General features: G+C 53.8%; 4 protein-coding genes across 8 annotated transcripts in view; 2 read left to right on the forward strand and 2 right to left on the reverse strand.

Moving 5' to 3' along the window:
- The window catches only part of EFTUD2 (elongation factor Tu GTP binding domain containing 2), a 40675-nt gene extending 39480 nt beyond the window's left edge, over positions 1–1195 (reverse strand). For 2 of the 3 annotated variants that reach the window (XM_004012990.6, XM_060395716.1), the window contains exon 1: positions 1144–1195. The gene's annotated coding sequence lies outside the window, so the exon portion shown is untranslated. Of the gene's footprint in view, positions 1–96 lie in introns of all 3 variants that reach the window. The other variant, XM_042256096.2, reaches the window with a different exon arrangement.
- Positions 1196–1503: 308 nt separating this feature from the next.
- On the forward strand, positions 1504–6041 carry CCDC103 (coiled-coil domain containing 103). Of its 2 annotated transcripts, none has more exons than XM_027974415.2 (4): positions 1504–1592; positions 3535–3686; positions 4080–4212; positions 4879–6041. In XM_027974415.2, exons 2-4 carry the CDS (start codon positions 3544–3546, stop codon positions 5308–5310), a joined length of 708 nt encoding a protein of 235 aa, XP_027830216.2. In that variant the 5' UTR covers positions 1504–1592; positions 3535–3543; the 3' UTR covers positions 5311–6041. The 2 variants fall into 2 exon arrangements, with proteins under 2 accessions (XP_027830216.2, XP_027830217.2); XM_027974416.2 differs by having other exon boundaries at positions 3535–3663.
- Positions 6042–6045: 4 nt separating this feature from the next.
- On the forward strand, positions 6046–8287 carry FAM187A (family with sequence similarity 187 member A). Its single transcript, XM_004013417.6, has one exon. The coding sequence runs from the start codon at positions 6606–6608 to the stop codon at positions 7863–7865; it is 1260 nt and encodes a 419-aa protein (XP_004013466.3). The 5' UTR covers positions 6046–6605; the 3' UTR covers positions 7866–8287.
- Positions 8288–8598: 311 nt separating this feature from the next.
- GFAP (glial fibrillary acidic protein) lies at positions 8599–17975 on the reverse strand. 2 transcript variants are annotated; one of them, XM_027974413.2, is made up of 10 exons: positions 17506–17975; positions 16525–16585; positions 16231–16326; positions 15278–15439; positions 13800–13925; positions 13419–13639; positions 12595–12638; positions 12121–12240; positions 10794–10879; positions 8599–10182 (listed from the first exon to the last, which is right to left on the reverse strand). In XM_027974413.2, exons 1-10 carry the CDS (start codon positions 17952–17954, stop codon positions 10141–10143), a joined length of 1407 nt encoding a protein of 468 aa, XP_027830214.1. In that variant the 5' UTR covers positions 17955–17975; the 3' UTR covers positions 8599–10140. The 2 variants fall into 2 exon arrangements, with proteins under 2 accessions (XP_027830214.1, XP_027830215.1); XM_027974414.2 differs by lacking the exon at positions 12121–12240.
- Positions 17976–20047: the final 2072 nt, after the last annotated feature.

Raw genomic sequence — 20047 nt, forward strand, 5'->3', positions numbered from 1 at the left:
ATTCTTGAATACAGGAACCCTGTGCTCCTTGTGCCCATGTGCCAATGCCCAAGACACCACTTCACATGAGTAGGCACTAGATAAATGTTAACTGACCAGAAGGTTCAATTTTGAGATACTGGTATTTCTTCCACAACGGTAATCCCTCCACCTCCTTCAGTGCCCCTTGTGGAGTGCTGACTGTGGATAAAATAGAGAATTAAGAGCTCCACTACTAATAAGTAAATGTGATTTATCACAGAAACTTTCATATGCATATTCTTTTTATTTCCAAAGAGCTATCATCTCTGTGCACATTTCATTCTCCCAAGACACCCATGAAATGACTGCAGAAATTTCTATACAAGGCTGTTCATGAAATAATCCAAGTCATTTCTGCTTCAGGGCCACTGCACTTACTCTTCTCTTCCAAAATGCTCTTCCCTTGGGCATATATACCTTGTTCCTTCATCTCACTCAGGTCTCTACTAAAACAGCACCTTCTCTGAGAAACCTTCCCTTGTCACTCTAAAAAACTCCCCCCCCCCACACACACATTCTCCAACCCCTATTTTCAATGTTTTATTATTTTTATTAACATTTATCATTAGCTGACAAGTATCTTCGTGTATTTACCGTCACCTCTCCAACTACAGTTTAAGCAAGGACTGTTTTTGTTTTCACTTAAAAGGGTGCCTGCCACAAAACAGAACCACTTACTGAATGACGAAATGTATGGCCCCAACAAGGCACAGAGAAGACAGCTGACCTGCCCACAGTTGCACAAAACTAGTGAATTTCGGTACCAAACTTCACTGCAGCTTCCCGCTACAATGCAGGCTCTCAAAGGAACATAGAGTAACGACGGAGGGAGCTTGATAGAGAAGTGAAGGCGGCACAGTTGGAAGAGAGAGTAAGATAGGGGAATAGACACTGCAAGAACGACCCCTGCCCAGGGAAAGGGTTTTATAGACGGACGACACGCAGGGAACCCAGGAATCGGTTGGGGGGTGGGGGGGCTTTCATTCTCTATCCTACTCCACGCCTCAATTTACCCATCTGTAAAGTGAAAGTGGCATATAACACATAGCATCTCTTCCAAATCTGACTAATTTCCCATTCCACCAGAGCAAGCCTCCCCTGACGCTGACCAGCGCCACTCACCTCCCGCTGCTCAGCCAAAAACTCCCAGTCGGCCGCTGGAGATCGTGCTTCCGCCCCACGCCGCCTCACCGCCTGCGCCCGCCGTTCGGAAGGACCCCACAGGCGCCGCGGTTGCGTTTCTTCCCGGGAGGGCAGCCCTCTGCCTGTGGACCAGCTCGGAGGAATCCCGGCTGCGGACACCGGAACCTGAGAAGAGGAACTGTGGGTCCCCAAACCACGGCGTGGGCTGCTCCAGAGAAAGCGAGGCCTGAGGAGGCGTGAATCTGATCAGGCGCCTCGGGGCCACCCTGACTGGGGGCCTTCGGGGCGATCACGTGGGAGGCTGTTGTAGCAGTTGCTGGGCAACCACAGCTGCTGGGCGTGGTCTACGCTGAGCTGACTTCGTCGGGCAGTGTCTGGGCATCCCCAAAGAAAGAAAGGAAACCGAGGCCCCGGCTGCTGGGGTGAAGGTCAGGGGGCAGGAGGATTAGATGTTCTAGATTTTCAGTGACTGGGAAAGGCTTAGAACTAGGCAGGAGTCAGGACACCTGAGTTCAGTTCCTGGCCAGCCCACCCTACTTCTTGGTCTTTCGCTTACCCATGTTAGGGTGGAGGGTTGGTTTTAGGCCTCCTGCTTCCGTGTTGGGGCTTGCCTGGTGGCTCAGACGGTAAAGAATCTGCCTGCAGTGCTGGAGACCTGGGCCAGGAAGATGCCCTGGAGGAGGAAATGGCAACCCACTCCAGTATTTTTGCCTGGGAGATCCCAGGGACTGAGGAGCTTGGTGGGGATGACTTCGCCAAGTGATCTTTAGCAAATAGCTCGGAGCAGTAGTAGTAAGGTTCAGAAAGGTCTCACAGCAGTAAATGCGGATCCAAGATTAAAACTCGTATAGGTGATCTCTATAGAACGAATCAGTCAGCCTCAGACACCCGGAAGTTGCAGAAGTACAGAGACAGAACTAAAGAGGTTGCCCAAGTACCTAGAGATTTATGCTCCAGCCTTGGGCTGGACAGAGGGGTTTGAGAACGGGGATCATTAAGCCCCTTCCTCTGTCGCGTCCACTTGATTTCCTGCTCAGTCATTGCATCTGGTTTCGGGTGGAAAGTATCTTTTCTCCTTATAAGACATTTAAGTATGGGTGCTTCCCTGGTGGCTCAGATCATAAAGAATCTGCCTGCAGTGTGGGAGACCCGGGTTGGATCCCTGGATCGGGAATATAACACTGGAGAAGGGAATGGCAACCCACTCCAGTATTCTTGCCTGGAGAATTTCATGGACAGAGCCGCCTTCTGTTCAGTTCAGTGCAGTCGCTCAGTCGTGTCCAACTCTTTGCGACCCCACGAAGCGCAGCACATCAGGCCTCCCTGTCCATCACCAACTCCCGGAGTCCACCCAAACCCATGTCCATCGAGTCGATGATGCCATCCAAGAGCCGCGTGGTGGGCTACAATCCATGAGGTCGCAGCTGTGACAGGACAGAACGACTAATGCTTAATTTAGCAATGGGTGAATTTTTATCCCTGGGCTCAAGAATAGCTTACAGTAGTTCTGATTTTGTGTGAGGGCCTCTATCGCAACTTGTATATAGTGAGTCCTGTGGAAATGTGAAGGAACTAAATTCTGAAATCGAAATGCTTCCTCAGCCAAAGCACCAATCTAAAATGTTTTTAGAGACAGAATAAAAAAGAATGAAAAATTGCTATTTGAAACAACATGGATGGACCTAGAGGGTATTATAGAGTATTACCAGGTATTTAAGACAGAGAAAATTAAATACTGCATGATTTCACTTATATGCGAAATCTAAAAAACAAAACAAGGAAAACAAAGATTCACAGATACTGAGAACACACTGGTGGTTGCTACAGGGGAAGGTGTGAAAGGGGAAGTGGATGAAATAGATTAAGAGGCACAAACTTCCAGCCATAAAATATATTGTTATGAGAATGTAACATACAGAATAGGGAATAAGTCAATAATATTGCAATAACTCTTAAATTATGACAGATGGTAACTAAACATTGTGTTGATCATCTGGTAATGTATATAAATGTTGAATTACTGTGTTGTACACCTGAAACTAATATAACATTTAATGTCGATTAAATTCCAATTAAAAAATATTTTCAGAGGCAGAGAACAAAATTAAGATAAGGCACTAAATTGAAAGTCAAGACTGTTTTCGGCGACAACAGATCTTAAGCAAGACCTCACTGTGTGACTCAGCTCCCCTCTGTAAAACAGAGAACTAGATTTCTGTAATACCCCCCAAGATAAGTGACTAGATGTCCAGAGTGCTTTGGGGTCATTTTGTCGGCTGGCAAAGAATCCAGATGCAAACGCCCACTACCTCTCCTCCCCATCCCTGATGTTTGTCTTCTGTTTGACATTCATTCCCTTTGCCTTCCTAGGCAGCGGCCATGAAAAGGAATGATGTCATCAACTTCAAGGCTTTGGAGAATGAGCTGCAGGCTGCACTCATTGCTGATGAGAAGTACAAACGGGAGAATGCTGCCAAGTTACGGGCAGTGGAACAGAAGGTAGCTTCCTATGAGGAATTCAGGTCAGCTTAATGCCGTTTTCTCAGGCTCTCCTGTTCTGGTTTACTATAGTGGATAAGAGCATGCACCTGGCCTCAGACCATTCTGGGCTCAGTCTTAGCCCTACCTTCTGCTACCTGTGTGATCTTATGCAAATCATTTTCCCTATCTGAGCCACTATTCCTCATCTGTAACAGAGAGTAACTATTGTCATGATTAAACATTATTGCACATAAGATTCTGAGCACGATACCTAACACATGGAAAGTGCTCAAAAATTATCAATTACTTTTGCTGTTGTTATTTTTCTCATATGGGCTTGCCAACAGGTCCAGCCTATTTCATGCAGAGTCCAGCCACCTCATACTTACAGGCAGCATAAGGTCCATCCCCTAATCTCTGGCCTTTGCCCATAGGGGTATCGTCCTTGCATCACATCTGAAGCCGCTGGAACAGAAGGACAAGATGGGAGGAAAGAGGCCTGTGCTCTGGAATTGTCACACTAGTCAGGGAAGGCCCTCCCAGGATGAAACCACTGAACTCTCCCCGGTAGGTGAGGCCCAGCAGGAATTTCTGCCCTCAGCCTCCCGTCTTATCTTCTTACAACACATACATTTTCCTTGTGTCTCATGTAAAGCCAACAGAAGCAACCTTCTGCCTCCAATTCCAGCAAGAAAAGCAACCTGTGGGTGATGAGGCCCAAACCTGCCAGATCAAGTCAGAAAGGTGTACTTGGCAGGCCCCTGTCCATCAGCCCTTGGCTTGCATTCCCAGATCAGATTTGGGGTGCCCTGCCTTGGGTTATATGGTAGAGAGTCTGATCCTCAGGCAGGGTTGGGAAGGAGATACAGCCTGTCAGATCCTGAGCACTTGAGTTCTTTTTTCTCCTCCTGAAGTTTCCAAATACCTCCCACCCCCACCCTGCTCAGAGTGTAGTCTGACTTACACTTGTAAAACAGGGCTATGTCCATACTCATCAGTAGGAAAGTCTTGGTACAGCTAAGAATCTCACATCGTGGCCTGCATTTTTTCCTCTTGGGACCCTCCCTCCCCATCCCATCCCCTGTTCCTTCATCTGAAAATGAGGCCCACAGGGACTGCGACCTTGCCAATGCTCAGAGACCAATACCAGAGCTGAAAACCCATGGGTTCCCCTTGCTGTCACAGCGCAGCTGGAAGAGCTCTGGACTCTCTTTCCTTTCCTTTGTGGTCCAGGAGAAAACGCTCTTCCAGCCTGAGACCTCAGCCGAGTTCTACCGTGACTGGCGGCGACACTTGCGCAGCGGGCCAGAGCGCTACGAGGCACTGCTGCAGCTCGGGGGCCCGAAGCTGAGCCGCCTCTTCCAGATGGACGTGGGGTTTGGACTTCTAGGAGAGATGCTGGTGGCACTGGCCGATCATGTGAGGCCTGCTGACCGCTGGGCAGTGCTGGGGATCCTGCACAGCCTGGCCAGCACTGGGCGCTTCACCCTGAACCTGAGCCTGATGAGCCATGCAGAGAGAGAGAGCTGCAGAGCCTTGTTTCAGAAGTTGCAGGCCATGGGCACCCCCAGTCCGGAGGGGCAGGGTCTGGGGGAGCAGCTGGGTGGGCTTCAGGAGGAGGAAGGTCTGCTGCAAGAGCTGCTGATGCTATACCACCTGGGCTGATGGGACCATTTACCTTCAGAGGCCCCCAGTGGTCATCAGAGGCATTTTTTGATTTTTGGGGGGACTCTGCAGGACTCTAATCAGAAACCCACACCTGATTCCCATTTGGATTTAGAATTTTCACAACCAAAGCAGGAACTGAATTTTCACTTTTCCCCCAGCCCCTTGGGGGCTTCATATTCTGAACTTTGTAGATCTACAGGATGGTCAAGGGCCAAGCTGAAAGACTTTTGCTTCCCACCCTTAGAGTCTGCCAGTCTGCTAGCCCATGGCCCTGAGATATGGGTGAGCACCCAACGAAACACTGGTACCACCCATTGCAGCCTCCGCTCAAAACAAGGAAAAAACAAAATTGTTAATCCTCCATGGTTAACAAATACTGATCTCCATAGGTCTTTTTTTAAAGTTGATTTTTATTGGAGTATAGTTGCCTTAAATGTTGTTAGTTTCTTCAGTATAGTAAAGTGAATCATTTATACGTATATCTATCTATTTATCTATCTATCTATATATCTTCTTTTTTGATGTCCTTCCCATTTAGGTGACCACAGAGCATTGAGTAGAGTTCCCTGTGGTACACAGTAGGTTTGCATTAGTTATCTATTTTATACATAGAAGTGTACATACGGTCAATCCCAATCTCCTAGTTCATCCTCCATAGCCCTTAAACAAGAGTATTCGTCACCAGAAACCAACGAATGGACATTTAGTCAATAAATGATCAAATGCTACCTCATTTGAAGTGGACTATTTTTCTCCAGGGGCTGAGTTCCCATGAAGGTTGGGCCTGAGAAAGCCCCAAGCCTTCAGCTCAGGCCTGGCCAGCCTCCCAGGTATATTCAGATGGCCAGATGTGCAGGTGGGAGGGTTTCCTTCAACCCTCAGATTATCCAAAGGAAAGATGTTTGCAACCAGGCCCGCAGGCAGGGCAGAGCCTGAAGCAGAAGGGCAGAGATTTTCCCGAACTTGTACCTGGGCCCTTGTTTCTCCTCCTGGCTTCCCCTGACCCACTGTTCTAGAATGCTAGAGTTCTAGAAAGGGGAGAGGGAGCCAGATTCTAGAATGGTTTTCTCCTCAAGAGCACATCTGGAACATGAGAAGGGCATCTTGTATGTTAACTAGGAATCAATTGCCTTGCCTATGGCAGCTTCCTCTGCAGACTGTTGCTTCTTTTCCTGGCTGCTTAAACCTTTCCTCATGTAGATGCCTCCTCCTAGCAGTGATTTCTAGAAGCCCCATAGGCCTTTAGTGCCTCGGGTTTGCCCTGCCCCCTCTGACCCTTCCCTTGCGCAGGCATGAACCTGGCCCACACCACTGTGCTCCTGTGGGCGTGGGGGAGCCTCCAGGCCTTTGAAATAGTGGAGAAAGAGAACATCTTTCAGAGGACCCCCTGCCCAGCTTTCCTGATGTTTGACAACGCGGCCTACCTGGCCGACATGAGCTTCGAGCTCCCCTGCCCCTGCAAGCCGGAGGAGGTGTCCGCTGTCGTCTGGTACTATCAGAAGCACCTGGGCAGCAGCCACACCAAAGTGCTGACGGACTTCGATGGGCGGGTGCTGACGGAGGCAGCCCAGGTGCGCGTGGGCAGCGACATGCTGGTCCGCTTCAGCATCCGCATGTTCAGCCTCTTGGTCTTCCGGGCGCAGCCGGAGGATTCCGGCTTGTATTTCTGCGGCACCCGCAAGGGGGACTACTTTTACGCCTACGACGTGGACATCCAGAGCAGTGAGGGGATGGTGGCTACCTTCAAGGACCAGGGCCAGGAGCCCTTGGAAGACGAGTACCACGGGAGCCTCCGCGTCTTCACCACCTTCTGGGAGTGGACCCCCTGCGACCGCTGCGGGGTGCGCGGGGAGCAGTGGCGTATCGGTCTGTGCTACCTGCAGAGCCCGGACCTCTCTCCCCGCTACCGCAAGATACTGCCCAACGTGGTGTCTTGTGGTTCGAGGGCTGTGCCCAGGCAGCTCCGGGCCAAGGCCAGCAACCACAACCCCGAGCTGCTGGTTCGGAGCTGCCTGATGCCCTGCGAGAAGAAGAAGAAGGTCCAGGAGGGCGTGATGGCCATCTTCAACTATGTGTCCAAAGTGGGCAGTCGGCCCTGGTTGCCCCAGGTGCCCATTCAGTTCCACCAGCAGAGACTGGGCCATGGACTCATCATCTCCTGCCCCGGAGCCCGGCCAGAGCACGCCGTGGCCTGGGACAAGGACCACCAGTACCTCTACCGCACGCAGTACCTGAAGGGCGTCAATGGATCCATGAGGGTGTTCATCGACCACGGCAACCATCTCCACATCCGCTTCACCCAGCTGGAAGACCGGGGCATCTACTATTGCTGGAGGCAGGGCGATCGCATTGCTGGGTTCCGACTGGGTGTGACATCTCCAGGTCGCTATCCGGTCTCCTTCTCCGACCCCGAGACTCGAGCCGCCCTGGGGCTCATTCTGATAGGCTACATGCTTATCACGGTCATCTTCATCAGCATTCACCTTTGTCGTTGCTGCTGTTACTTATTCCGTTTTTGTCCCAACTTCTCCCCTAGGCTCTCTCTCCCCTAGCTCTGAAGACCAGCTGTGCTCAAATGTGTTTGTTAAATGGTACCAGATGCCTCCGGTTGGGGGTGGGGCATGCGAACCTGCCCCCCATTTTCGTGAGCAAGTCTAGAACCTCATCTGGGAAGCAGGGAAGCCTGAGCAGGTGGGAGATGGGGAACTGAGTCCAGGATGGAAGTAGTCGGAGTACACGTCTTCTGACTTAATGCTCAGAGAAGGAAGAAGTGAACCTAATATTTATCATCTATCTGGTGTTGACTGTGTTTGATGTGCTTTATTTTCTTGCCTTCATGGATTGCCAAGTGGGTGCTGTTTGAACTGAAGGTAGCAGAGAGAGGAAGAAAAGAGTTGGGGTACCTAGTATATATATCCTCTTTGCCTTCTTTCCCAGCCTCATCCCGGAACCAGCAGGTAGAAATGGTGAGTTTGAGAATAAAGGTAGAGACCAGGACAGGAGAAATGGGTGAGGAAAGTGGAGACTGAATTCAGGGCTTTCCTGAGAGATGGCACCCAGCCTGGGGCCGGAGGTGAGGAGCCAGAAGCAAAGGCAGTGGGTGTGTGGGGCACCAGGGCTGGAGAGCAGAGCAGGGTTGGAGGCAGGATTTGTCATGTGGCCACTTCTGGGGATGCTGGGGGCCCCAAGACGATCAGTGATAAGAAGCAAGTTGTGTCTTGCCTGAGGCTACTTACTGTCCTCTGCCCCAGCCTCAGCCTCCGCTGAACAGATCAGAGTCCACTCTGGGGAAGGCCACAGCAGTCGTCTTTATTTGTTGCATTTATGTCAGTGACTAAAGCTCGTGGCAATGCCCTGAAGGTTAGCAGCAGTGGGTGGCACGAGGGAGTAGGGGAAGGGTATGCAGTCAAGTCCCTCTGACTTGGAGGGAGATGGGGACCCTGGGGTGGGCTTCGGAGCCCCACTTGTGGGCACTGATCATCTCATGCCCATCAGTCTCCCTGTGAACAGCAGAACAGGTGCTCAGGGTGAAAGTGTCTGCCCCAAGCTTTCCTGCCTCCAGGCTGCAGGAACACAAACCAGTGTCTTCACTCTGCATGGGCCTCGGGTTCCAAATCATAAAATAAACTGCTACCTAAAACATGGAGGGGGGGGTATGTTTTGTATTTGACTAAGAGGGGGCTATAGGGGCCTTGGTTTAGGGAAGAGCAGTGATCACTGTGGGGAGAGGACGTTGGGTCACAACAGAGGCTTCGCCTAGCAGTGTTTCCTGGGGTCAGGTGGCAGTTGCAGGGGCTCACAGGCCTGGGTGGACAAGGTTTACACAGCAAGGAAAGGTCCTTGAGAGCTGGGACAAAGCAGGCCCCACTCCCATGAACAGCAGCCTCTTCCTTTCCTGTGTCAGCATCTTCAAGAGGATGACTCACTTTCTTGATTTCCACAACCCAAAGGCCAAGTGTAACTGCTTACCCACGACCCCCACTCTGATGTCTAGCATCATCCCAAGCACTGCCCCCACCATCTCTACCTGCCCACTCCAGCCTGTATCAGAGTCCTCCTGGGCTTGACCTCTCTGTACCCACAGCAATGGGCAACGCCCCCTTCTACTCCCTCCCAGCACCCCTTTCCTCTGCACTTACACTATACTTCCCCCAAGCATGGAGAATCAAGCTCCCACGGGCCCACGGCATGCCCACGTGGCAGCTCAGTGGGGCTGAGACACTCGACACATTGCTCAGGAGGCCCCTCTGCAATCTGAGCAGGCCAGGAATTCTGTCTGCTGACTCTCCCAGTTGGCAGGATAGCCCCACCCACCCTCAGACTGGTCAGAGTCAGTCTAGAAGAATAAGCCTCTGGCCAAGGCCACCTTGCCTTGGGGACTTCCTCTGCTTGTCTCAGACTCTCAGTTTTCCTCCAGCAGCCCAAAGGCCCCATTCCCAGATACCCCCAGATACCTCCAGCTCTGGCAACAGTTGCCATGACAACAGAGGTTCGCGATACAGAGGGCAGGGTGATTTATGAGGTCTCCCCGCTTTCTCTCCTCCCTCCCAATTCTAACCCAAGCTGCTGGCCGTGCCCCTCCAGGCTGCCCTTTGGGGTGAGTGCCCTGTTAGTGTTGCTGGGTGTGGGGTGGGTGCTGTCTGACAGGCTTAATGCTGATGGAGCCTAGGGTGGCAAGCTGGCATAGAGATGGAGCAGGAAGAGGAGCAACTGGATTGGGTGGGAACTCAATTCTGGGGAAATTAACTAGCAGAGAAGAGACAGCTACCCCGACTCCTGCTGCAGACGCCTCAAACGGTGGGGCAGTGACCGCCAGATGGGTCCTGCTCACATCACATCCTTGTGCTCCTGCTTGGACTCCTTAATGACCTGAAGGGGACAGAGAAGGTGCCATAGTTAGGAGCTCACACAGACTCCAGGTCCACCATGGCTAGGCAATGTGACCTGGGACAAGTTCCCAGCCTTTCAACTTTTCTATGATAGTAACCAGAATGCCGCCACGCAGCAGAGGGGGAAACGAGCTAATCCTGTCAAACATCTGGCAAACATCTGCCTGGCACATGCTGAGCTGCTGTTGTAAGATTAGCTAATTCTGCTGGTACGGTGGGGAGGGGATATGCCCAATCTCCTCTTCCCATTCTTCTGCCAGGTCCCTTTCACCAAGCTGAAAGTTGAACGTTGGGAGTGAAAGTTACTAAATTTAATTTTCATTCTGTCTCCCCCAGGCCTGCTGTGGGGGCACCTGAGTCTGAGGGTGAGAAAGGGAGAAAGAAAGCCAGAGTCAGGACCCTGACCTGTGGCCTAAGCATCTAGGCTCCCCTTAGTGTAGGGACTGGGGAATGGAATTATATCTGGGCTCCTTCCCCTCTTCCAGAGCCTCCCAGAGGAACTCTTGGGAGTTATGGAGAACCTTCTATATGCCAGTCCAGGCTTTCTCCCAGAGCCTGCTGGGGCCAGAATCTTGGGCCTGCCCTCCTCACCTCTCCATCCCGCATCTCCACGGTCTTCACCACAATGTTCCTCTTGAGGTGGCCTTCTGACACGGACTTGGTGTCCAGGCTGGTTTCTGCAGACATGAGGAGAGGAGGCCTCCATAGGCTCTCAGGGCCCTAGACATCCTCTCCCACCCTTGGTTTCCCCCTGAGACCCCTAATCGTGAGTACAAAAGCCTATCCAACCAGAGAAGTCCTAGGCTCTCCCAGAGGGGCTGGCAACCTCCTAAGTCCCCACAGTGCCAAGCAAGCCCTCACTTCCCTGCTTGCTGTCCTGGCCTGGCTGCATTTCAGCCCCTCTGCAGTTCCTCACTTGGCCCCTGGCTCCCTGACAACCCAGTATCACACCAAGGAAAGAGCATGTGGTTACTGAAGTCAGGCAGGCCAGAGCTCGAGTCCCAGCTCAGCCACATGACTGTGGGTAAGTTAATTTACCTCTTCCAACCTCAGTGTCCTCATCTGCAAAATGGGGATACTGCTGCCTACTTCTCTAGGTCGAAGTAGTGAGTTAACTGAAACAATGTGTGTAAAACAATGGGCACGTATTCATGTTCCGTACACATGGGTCCCTCTCCCGTCCCTCTTCCCTTTTCCTGCCTCTCTCTGCCACTTCTCTAGGACCCTTTTCTGTCTGGCATGTGGCAGTATTGCCTCTACCTGGTCTGCTGGTTAACTCTTCTGATACTGAACTAAGCCCTCGGACATGCATAGCTAGTGTTCCTAAATTTCTAGTCCAGAAGAATTATTTTTTCCCTCAGCTGAGAATTATTTGAGGGCCACATACAAGTAAGAAGCAATTTATTCCCCCCTGCAGAGAGAAAAATGTAACATGTCACACTCACTAATGTTTAATATTAAGAGCAGGGGACATAAAACTTTATTCACTCCAAGAGCAGCAGTCTAGAGGGAAATAATCCTCTGGGCTGAATCAGCCCTGAGCTGAACAACCGAGCCTCGGGGACAGAGGAATCAGGCCAAGAGCCTGGCTGCCAGGCACCGTGAGACTCTAGGGGCCCTCCTGGTGATGGGGAAGAGGTGAGGCAGAAGCTGGTGTTTGCTCAGAGGCCCAGAGCATCTGAGCTGAGTACCCGAGGACTTAGCACCTTGAACACTGGCCAACTCTACTACTTTAATGTACATTTACCCTGTGCCAGGTCCTGGACTGGGCGCTGAGATTGCTGGGGAAATGACACAGGGTTGGCCCTTTAGGGAAACCTGGGAGGAGGGAGCTCAAGAAGATGGGGAAAGTGGGCTTGGTGAGCTTGCTCCCTATTAAGGTGAAAAAAGCACCATGTCTAAAAGGCAGGCAGCTAACCGAGAGCCGGCGGGGCTCCATCTACAACCTGGTGAGCCTGAATTGGTATAACTTGTATTGTGAGGCTTTTGAGATGTCTTGTGACCTTGTGACTTTCCCCTTCTTTGGTGCTTTTGCCCCCTGTAGTGACAAGCAGTTAAAAAAAAACACACAAACATCAAACACTCAGCTGGACAGGGATCTGCAGACAGGTGAGAGGTTAAGACCCTCACTCAGTTCTGCAGTGGAATGGGGAGTAGGCATGGGAGGAGGGACAAAGGGCAGAGCAGGACAGGAGTGGCTGCAAGCCCCACCTGGAATGCTCTGGAATGGTGTGTTCTGGCTGGAAGTTCTGCCATGAATATTGAAGGTCCCCACAGAGAGCACTGGGCCCCTCTGCCCTGGTCCTCGGGCTCAGACCAGAAGAGCAACCCACAGGCCTGGGGAAGGGGGCGGGAATCCAACACTCTGCCCACAAAACCCTGTTCTACTGACCTCGGATCTGCAGGTTGGAGAAGGTCTGAACAGGAATGGTGATGCTGAAAGACAGCAGAAGGAGAGGGGTGACCAGCCTGCCAGAGGACACTCCCAGGCCAGATCCTGGTCCAAGGTCACCATAATAGCTTCGAGGCCCTCTTCCTTGCCAGGAAAGGCGGACCTCCATCTCTTAGCTTCTCCAGCAGCCAACACACTCCCCGCGCTGTAAGAGCTCTGGGGGAACACCTCCACTCAAAAGAGAGTGAGTGCTCTGAGGATGACAGAGGGGAGGGGAGAGCAGTGAAGAGAGTTCCCAGGAGGCAGAGGAGATTGGTCAGCAGAAAAGAAGTCCAGTCTTTGTTGGGAGGGTGGGGAGTGAGCCTTTTAGTTTGGAAGATAACCCAAGTCCTTACCCTAGGATCTGATCAACATGGGCTGAATTGAATCCATCCATTCATTCATCAGGCATTTATGAATACCAACTGTGTGTTAGGTGAGCACTGTGCTGGGCGCTGGGATAGGAGGGGGCTGGTCACGAGGCTGAATAAGACAGTCCCTGATGGGGCTTCCCAGATGGCGCAGTGGTAAAGAACACACCTGCCAAAGCAGGAGACACAAAGAGACGTGGGTTCTATCCCTGGGTCGGGAAGACCCGCTGGAGAAGGAAATGGCAACTCACTCCAGTATTCTTGCCTGGGAAATCCCATGGATATAGGAGCCTGACGGGCTACCATCTATGGGAGTCGCAAAGAGTTGGACATGTCCGAGCACACATGTATTCGTGAAGGGAGCAAGGCGACTCTGGGGCGGGGCAGTAGGGCAGGCGGCCGGTCTGGGCTCACCGGTTCTCCTCGCCCTCCAGCAGCTTCCTGTAGGTGGCGATCTCGATGTCCAGGGCCAGTTTGACGTTGAGCAGATCCTGGTATTCCTGCAGGTGGCGCGCCATCTCGTCCTTGAGGCTCTGCCCCTCTTCCTCCAGCCGGGCCAGCGCCTCCTGGTAACTCGCCGCCTCCCGCGCGTGGCGCTCCTCTTGCTCGCGCATCTGCCGCTCCAGGGACTCGTTCTGTGGGTGGAGCCGGACCGTTCCCCGAGGCCCCGCCCCAAGAAACTTTTCAGAGCTCCGCCCCGAGCCAGTCCTTCAGCGTCTGCTAGGGCTGTAGGTCCCAGGTTCCCGGCTCGCTCACCCGTACCCCTCCTCCGCCTGCGGCCCCGCCCCTGCTCACCGTGCCGCGCAAGGACTCCAGGTCGCAGGTCAAGGCCTGCAGCTGCCGTCGGTAGTCGTTGGCCTCATGCTTGGCCTGGCGGAGCAGCTCCGCGTTGCGGGCGGCGGCGTCGTTCAGGTCCGCGAACTAGATGAGGAGAGGGCTTTATGCTGGAAGGCGGTCTGGGGCCGCATATCGCGGGAGCTTAGTGGGCTCGGGGGGTTGGTACGCGGTCTGGAGGATCAGGGAGATGGGCCGGACGGTACGGCTGTTTTCCAGCCCACCCCACGCCACTGGCACTGGGTGGGATTATTCACAGTCACCCGTGGCCCATGGACACAGACACAGACGACATTGCTACTTCTCTAGCATCTAGCTCAGTGCCTGATGAGGGAACGCGTGAATGAGCAGAGGGTGTCACAGAGCCCAGACTCTCCAGTAGCTCCATCCTCGGGACTGAATCCTGTCCTCCTAGGTCACACACAGGGAGCTCTGGTGAGCAGAGACCAGGTTCTAATAACCCTCTCTCCTTCAGCCTGCTCTGAATCCCTCATGGTTCCATCACGCCTTAACCTGCTCAGAACCATCCCTGACTTCTGCCACTTACACTCCTCAGCTCCATGCCCTGGGCCAGGATCTCCGGGCCCCCACTTTTCTGTGCTTTATGGCCTCTACTCAGGCTGTGTCCTGCATGCCCTTCCTGAATGCCCTTTCTCTCTTCTCTGTATGTTCGTAGGCTGCCAGTCCCGCCTGGCCCCACTGCCCTCCCATGAAATCTGTCCTGCTTCCGCGTTGCGTGTAAACCCTGCCCTGCTGCGTTCTTCACAGACATCAAGCTGAGTGACATCACATCCCCCTGGTCAGACGTGTCTCTGTATGCAGGGCAGAGCCTGGCATGCAGCAGATACTCAGTAACCCAGGATGCAGATGGCAGAAGCATCAAGAATGTGGGCTTGGGACTTCCCTGGCAGTCCAGTGGTGAAGGCTCCACCCTTCCAATGGGCGAGGCGTGGGTTTGATCCCTGGTCAAGGAACTAACATCCCACATGCTTAGAGGCATGACCAAGAAAGCCCCCCAGATAAACAGTTAAAAAAAAAGATAAGAATACAGGCTCTTAAGTGAGACAGCTAGGGTTAGAAATCCAGCTCTATTGCTTAGGAGCTGTGTGAATTTGGCCAAATTGGTTAACCTCTCTGGACTTCAGTTCTGTCATCTATCAAAGGACAGTACCTACTTCATGGTAAGATAATCCTTGCAAAGCCCAGGGCCTAAAACACAAGAGTGTTGGCTAGTAGTCAATCGCAACAGATACTAATAAGTACTTATTGGAAGTAATAGTGCCTGTATGACCCTGGGCAAGTCACCTCACTTCTTTGGTGAAGGTCAGTCACTCAGAGAGGATCCTCTCTCAGCTTCCTCCACCCTCCTTCCCTGATTCTTTTGTATGGAGCCAGGAGGGCTGCCTGGAGAAGGCAGGCTGCCCCAAAGTCAGGGCTACCTTGGACCGGTACCACTCCTCCGCCTCTTGCATGTTGCTGGACGCCACTGCCTCATACTGTGTGCGGATCTCTCTCAGAGCCGCTGTGAGATCAGGCTTGGCCACATCCATCTCCACGTGGACCTGCTGCTGGGCCAGCTGCTCCTGTAGCTCCCGCACCTCCTGGCCAGGGTGAGAGAAGGGTTGCCAGGCCTCAGGGACCAGCTGCAACTGGGGCTTCCCCCTAGCATCATGCCCTCTTCCTTGGACACGGATGTTGGCTAGGGGAGATGGGATGCTCCTAGTTGGAGGAAATGGCGTTGTCCAGGATAAGGGAAGAAGCAGGTTAGTTTGGGGGCCCCGGGATGTCCTCCTCCCAGGCCCGGAAGTCAGGAGCACTGGAAGCATGTCTGTGTTCTCATGAAAGAACGTCTGAGTCCTGGGGTGTGGGTGTCCCTATGGGTTCCTGGGTTCCCTGAGTCCATGGATTCTGAATCTATTATCTGAAGTCAGAGCTCAGCGGGGTCTTTTTTTTTTTTTTTTTTTTTAATGTATGGCTGTCATTTCAATGGAAACAGATGGCAGAGGGAGTGAAGTCATAGAGACCAACTATGTGACCTTAGCACATTCTTTAGCCTTTCTGGGCTTCAGGGTTCTCCTCTGTGAAAAGGAGATAACACTGGAACCATCCCTATCTCACAGGGCTGTAGTGAAAAAGAATGAGGCAACAGGGCCCACTTTAAGTGGAGGGTGTGTCTGGGTGCATTCTACTAGGGGCTGGAGGTGCTCTCTTATCTGTCTCTAGCTCTGCCTCCCTCAGTCTTTCTCTGCCTCTCTTTCTCTGTCTCTCTCTCATTTTCTTTCTCTGTCAGTGTGTCCCTTTCTCTCTCTGAATATCTGTCTCTGTCTCCCCATCTCTTTCCCTCAGTTCCAGTCTCTGTGTTGGCCTTTTTTCCCCTCCTTCCCGATCTTACCTCCTCATGGATCTTCCTCAAGAACCGGATTTCCTCCTCCAGAGACTCAATCTTCCTCTCCAGATCCAGACGGGCCAGGGTGGCTTCATCTGCTTCCTGGAGCAGGGCGGGGCAAAGGGCCGCTCTGACCCCAGACTCATCCTCTCTGCTCCCTAGTCTAATCTGATCTCTCCTTTTGCGGCTGGTGGGGGGCAGGGAGAGCACGTTGCTCTGGAGGGTTGGGCTTAGGGACTGTGTTTGGGTGGGCTGCCATCAACATTTTCCCCCTCCCTGATCCTTCCCCACCACCCTGACCTGTCGATAGGCAGCCAGGTTGTTCTCAGCCTCCAGCCTCTGGTTGGTTTCATCCTGGAGCCTGAGGTAGGGAGATACACTCCTGGGTCTGGGCTCTTCTGACGACTATGGGGACCCCTCCCCTGATCCCTCTGTCAGAGAGATACTCCCCCACCCTCAGGAGCAGTGGAGCAGAAGGAGGAGTGAGGGGCAGGATTCTAGACAGAGCTTTGGCCAGAAGGGTGAGCAGACAAGAGCCTGCGCTTTAAGTCATTACCAAGGTGCCTTATCAGGGTTGCTGCACCTGCTCCTGCTCACACAGGCGCTTCCACCAACCTATACTCACTCCTGCCATACACACACACACACACACACACACCCCACACACGTCTTCTCGCACTTGAAGTCACACACGCATACTCTGCCAGTTGGCAAGGACTATGCCCCTGGCATTTCCTCTGACCTTCGGAAATGGGTTTATTAAGATCTCCACTTTACAGCTGTGCTAGCTGAAGCACCTTGACTAGGGTCGTAAGCTGGGGACAGGCAGAGTCACCTGTGTTCTGAAGCCAGGCTTACCTGCTGTCTCCCTGTGGCCTGTACCCCAGCCCAGTCCTCCTGGTGCACCCCCATATTCCTATCCAGTACCTCCACTAGACAGAGCTAAGAATAAGTGTATTCTCTGTGCACAGTCGCAAGGCCCCGCAGTGAATAAAACAGAGAGCCTGCCCGCTAGGGTCCCCGACTGTCCACTTTCCTCAGCAGGAAGGTGCTGACGGTACAGCGGTTCCCTGGAAGAAGGATTTGGGGAATCAGATCCCCGGAAATCAGATTCTGGGCCTCGTCCCAGGCCCTCCATCATCTGGAAACAAGGATCGCCCTCCCTCCTAAAGGCGGGAAATGGGAACAGGAAGGCAGAGCCCCGCCTGAGACCTGCAGGCGCCCCTTCCCGGGACTCAGTCCTCCCGGTTCAGGAGGCCCCTCTGTGGCTCCCCTCCTCACTTCTGCCTCAGGGTGCCCAGGTCCTGTGCCAGGTTGTCCCTCTCCACCTCGAGCCGGGCGCTGTTGGCGGTGAGTTGATCGAGCCGTAGGCGCAGCTCGCGCAGCTCTGCCTGGTAGACGTCGGCCAGCTTGGTGGGCTCCTTGGCCCGCAGCTGGTTGAGCTCGGCAGCCAGCGCCTTGTTCTGCTGCTCCAGGAAGCGCACCTTCTCAATGTAGCTGGCAAAGCGGTCGTTGAGCTCCATCATCTCTGCCCTCTCGCTGGCCCGGGTCTCCTTGAAGCCGGAGTTGAGTGCCCCGGCCAGGGAGAAGTCCACCCGGGCCGGGAGTGGAGGCGGCATTCGAGCCAGGGACAGGCGGGTGCCAGGACCCAGGCGGCGGCCCCCCACCACCATCTCCGAGGAGGAGACATAGGAGCGGCGAGCCGCTGAGGTGACCCGTCTCCTCTCCATCCTGGCCTCGCTCTGCCTGCTCCTGAGATGTGCAGGCTTTAAGGAGGAGGGGACCAGCCTGGCACGGCCCAGGCTGCCCCTGGCAACGCCCCCTGGCATAGCCTGAGGGGGTGGTGCTGGGCCACAGCCCAGCCACGGGGAGAGCGCCTCTCACCCCACCGAGGCCACTGTGCCCCGAGGCAGGGCCACCAGAGCATGCCAGCCTCTGTCTGGCTCCAGACAGAGCTGCTAGTGGGCAGTTCCTGGGGCCGATGCTGTGTCTGAAACTCTGACCACTGAGCAAGCAGACTCTCTGGGATGGTGGGTCAGGGAAGGGCTGGACCAGATGACCCCTGACCCGTCTTCTAACTCTTAGATCCCATGACCCAGACCCTCCAGCATTCTCCTTCCAGTGCCTGATAGATGTTGGGAACTTGAATAAACCTGTTCCCTACTCTCAAGAAACAGCCTGTGTTAGATTTCCTGACAGCCTCAGTCCCAGCATATTCCTGCCATCCTCCCCTCTGAGTGCAGGCGTCTGCATTCCTGCTGTCTCCCCATCCTCTGGAGTTTTGGGGCTGTGGGCTGGAATTAGAACCAACCCTTTGTCTGGAGGGTCAATCGAGGCCTCTATCTAGCAGTGGGGGGATAATGGAAGGAATGTGGGGCTCCTGATAGGGCCAGAGGGGGCAGGTGCTGCACTCCCAGGCGCCCGCCCCCCCACTCCTGGGGCCACCCTGAAGCTCCGGGCTCAGCCTCACTGGGTTCACCCCAGCTTCCCTGCAACCCCTCCCAGAGCCCAGGCCTTGACAGCTCCACAAAGCACTTATGAATGAGCTGGCTGTCCCAACTCCCATCTTTGTCCCTGTAACATCCCATTTCCCTGGCCCCCTCTCACCTCACTCTCACAGTGGAGATTTATCTCCTTCAAATTCCCACACAAGTTCCCAGGCTGAAAGGCTGGGAAAGGTTTCTGGGGATGAGTGGGTTTGGGTACTGAGGAGCCAGTGGTTCTGAACTGGGAACCCGGGTCCAGTGCCCTGTGGGCCCTTGAGATTTCAGATCCATCCACCCCGTCTATCTGGCTGCCTGGTGGTCCACCCAGGCCCTCAGCCATCTGTGCCCCTGGACTTCTGGGAAGCAGACAGCCTTCCTCTCCTGCACCACCCCCTCTTGCTGCCCACTGCCCATGCCTGGGCCTCCGATCCCTTTTCCCGGGCACTTGCTGAATGAAGCCTTGTTCTCCACCACTGGTGAGGGCGTCGCTCAGCGAGGGCAGCCCCTCAGGGGGCCTGTGCTGTTTTCATCCCAAGATGCCAGCCTGTTGGGCGGGGCGCAGCCCAAGCCCCTTGCTCAAAGAGCTTCTCGGAAAGCATTTGAGGGGAGCTGGGGTGCTGCGGGGAGCGGGCTCTGTGCCCACCCTGACCATTGTGTCTGTGCCAAGGTGAGTCATTCAGTGGGCACCAGGAAAGGCCCTGGGGGGTGGCCCAGCAGTGCCAGGGCTCCAGCACTGCAGACAAGGCCTGACTGCTAGTCCCCTCCCCTGCTCTCAGAGCCAGCTCAGCCCCTAAGCCCCTGTCCCAGCAATACCCCTTCCTCCACACCAGGGGAGGTGCTCTTCATTTGGGCATGTTTTACAGGCTGCTTGACGAGATTTCCCTGTTAGTCTCAGGCAAAGAGAGGAGGTGAGCACCACTCCCAATTTTTTTTTGGCGGGGTGCTATGCCTCGTAGCATCTGCCATCTCAGTTCCCCAACCAGGGATCGAACCAGCATTCCCTGCCTTGGAAGCGCAGTCTTAACCACTGGACCACCAGGGACTTCCTAATTGTTTAGCAGAGTCTGCTGCTGGGCCTGAGCAGTATCACGGGGAGGGGAATCATGAGAAGGGGGCACCCAGTGACTTGATCCTGTTGTGGTTTGGGGAGCTGAGGAAGGATGGGGGTGGGGAGTGACCTTAGAGGAAGAACAAGGCTGGGGACAAGCCCTTGTCCCAACTCCTCTCTGTGGCTTGGAGTGGCTGCTCTTCCAGCTTGCCAGGCAAGTCACAGTGTATCCTTCTCTCTTTGTCCAAGTGAAATCTAGTTGAAATGAGTACAGAGCAGTCCTGGAGGG

This window comes from Ovis aries, chromosome 11 (assembly GCF_016772045.2).
Source record: "Ovis aries strain OAR_USU_Benz2616 breed Rambouillet chromosome 11, ARS-UI_Ramb_v3.0, whole genome shotgun sequence".
NCBI classification, from domain to species: Eukaryota; Metazoa; Chordata; class Mammalia; order Artiodactyla; family Bovidae; genus Ovis; species Ovis aries.

What these genes read in the sequence shown, in the direction of transcription:
- FAM187A (XM_004013417.6), top strand. Translation starts at nt 6,606, where the DNA reads ATGAACCTGGCCCACACCACTGTGCTCCTGTGGGCGTGGGGGAGCCTC.
- GFAP (XM_027974413.2), bottom strand. Translation starts at nt 17,954, where the DNA reads ATGGAGAGGAGACGGGTCACCTCAGCGGCTCGCCGCTCCTATGTCTCC. An exon ending in CTGGAGGGCGAGGAGAACCG is followed by an intron (nt 12,639 to 13,418) that starts GTGAGCCCAGAC and finishes GCTGTCTTTCAG; the next exon opens with CATCACCATTCCTGTTCAGA. An exon ending in CTCCAACCTGCAGATCCGAG is followed by an intron (nt 12,241 to 12,594) that starts GTCAGTAGAACA and finishes TTGTCACTACAG; the next exon opens with GGGGCAAAAGCACCAAAGAA.
- CCDC103 (XM_027974415.2), top strand. Translation starts at nt 3,544, where the DNA reads ATGAAAAGGAATGATGTCATCAACTTCAAGGCTTTGGAGAATGAGCTG. An exon ending in GCTTCCTATGAGGAATTCAG is followed by an intron (nt 3,687 to 4,079) that starts GTCAGCTTAATG and finishes CTTTGCCCATAG; the next exon opens with GGGTATCGTCCTTGCATCAC. An exon ending in AAACCACTGAACTCTCCCCG is followed by an intron (nt 4,213 to 4,878) that starts GTAGGTGAGGCC and finishes TTTGTGGTCCAG; the next exon opens with GAGAAAACGCTCTTCCAGCC.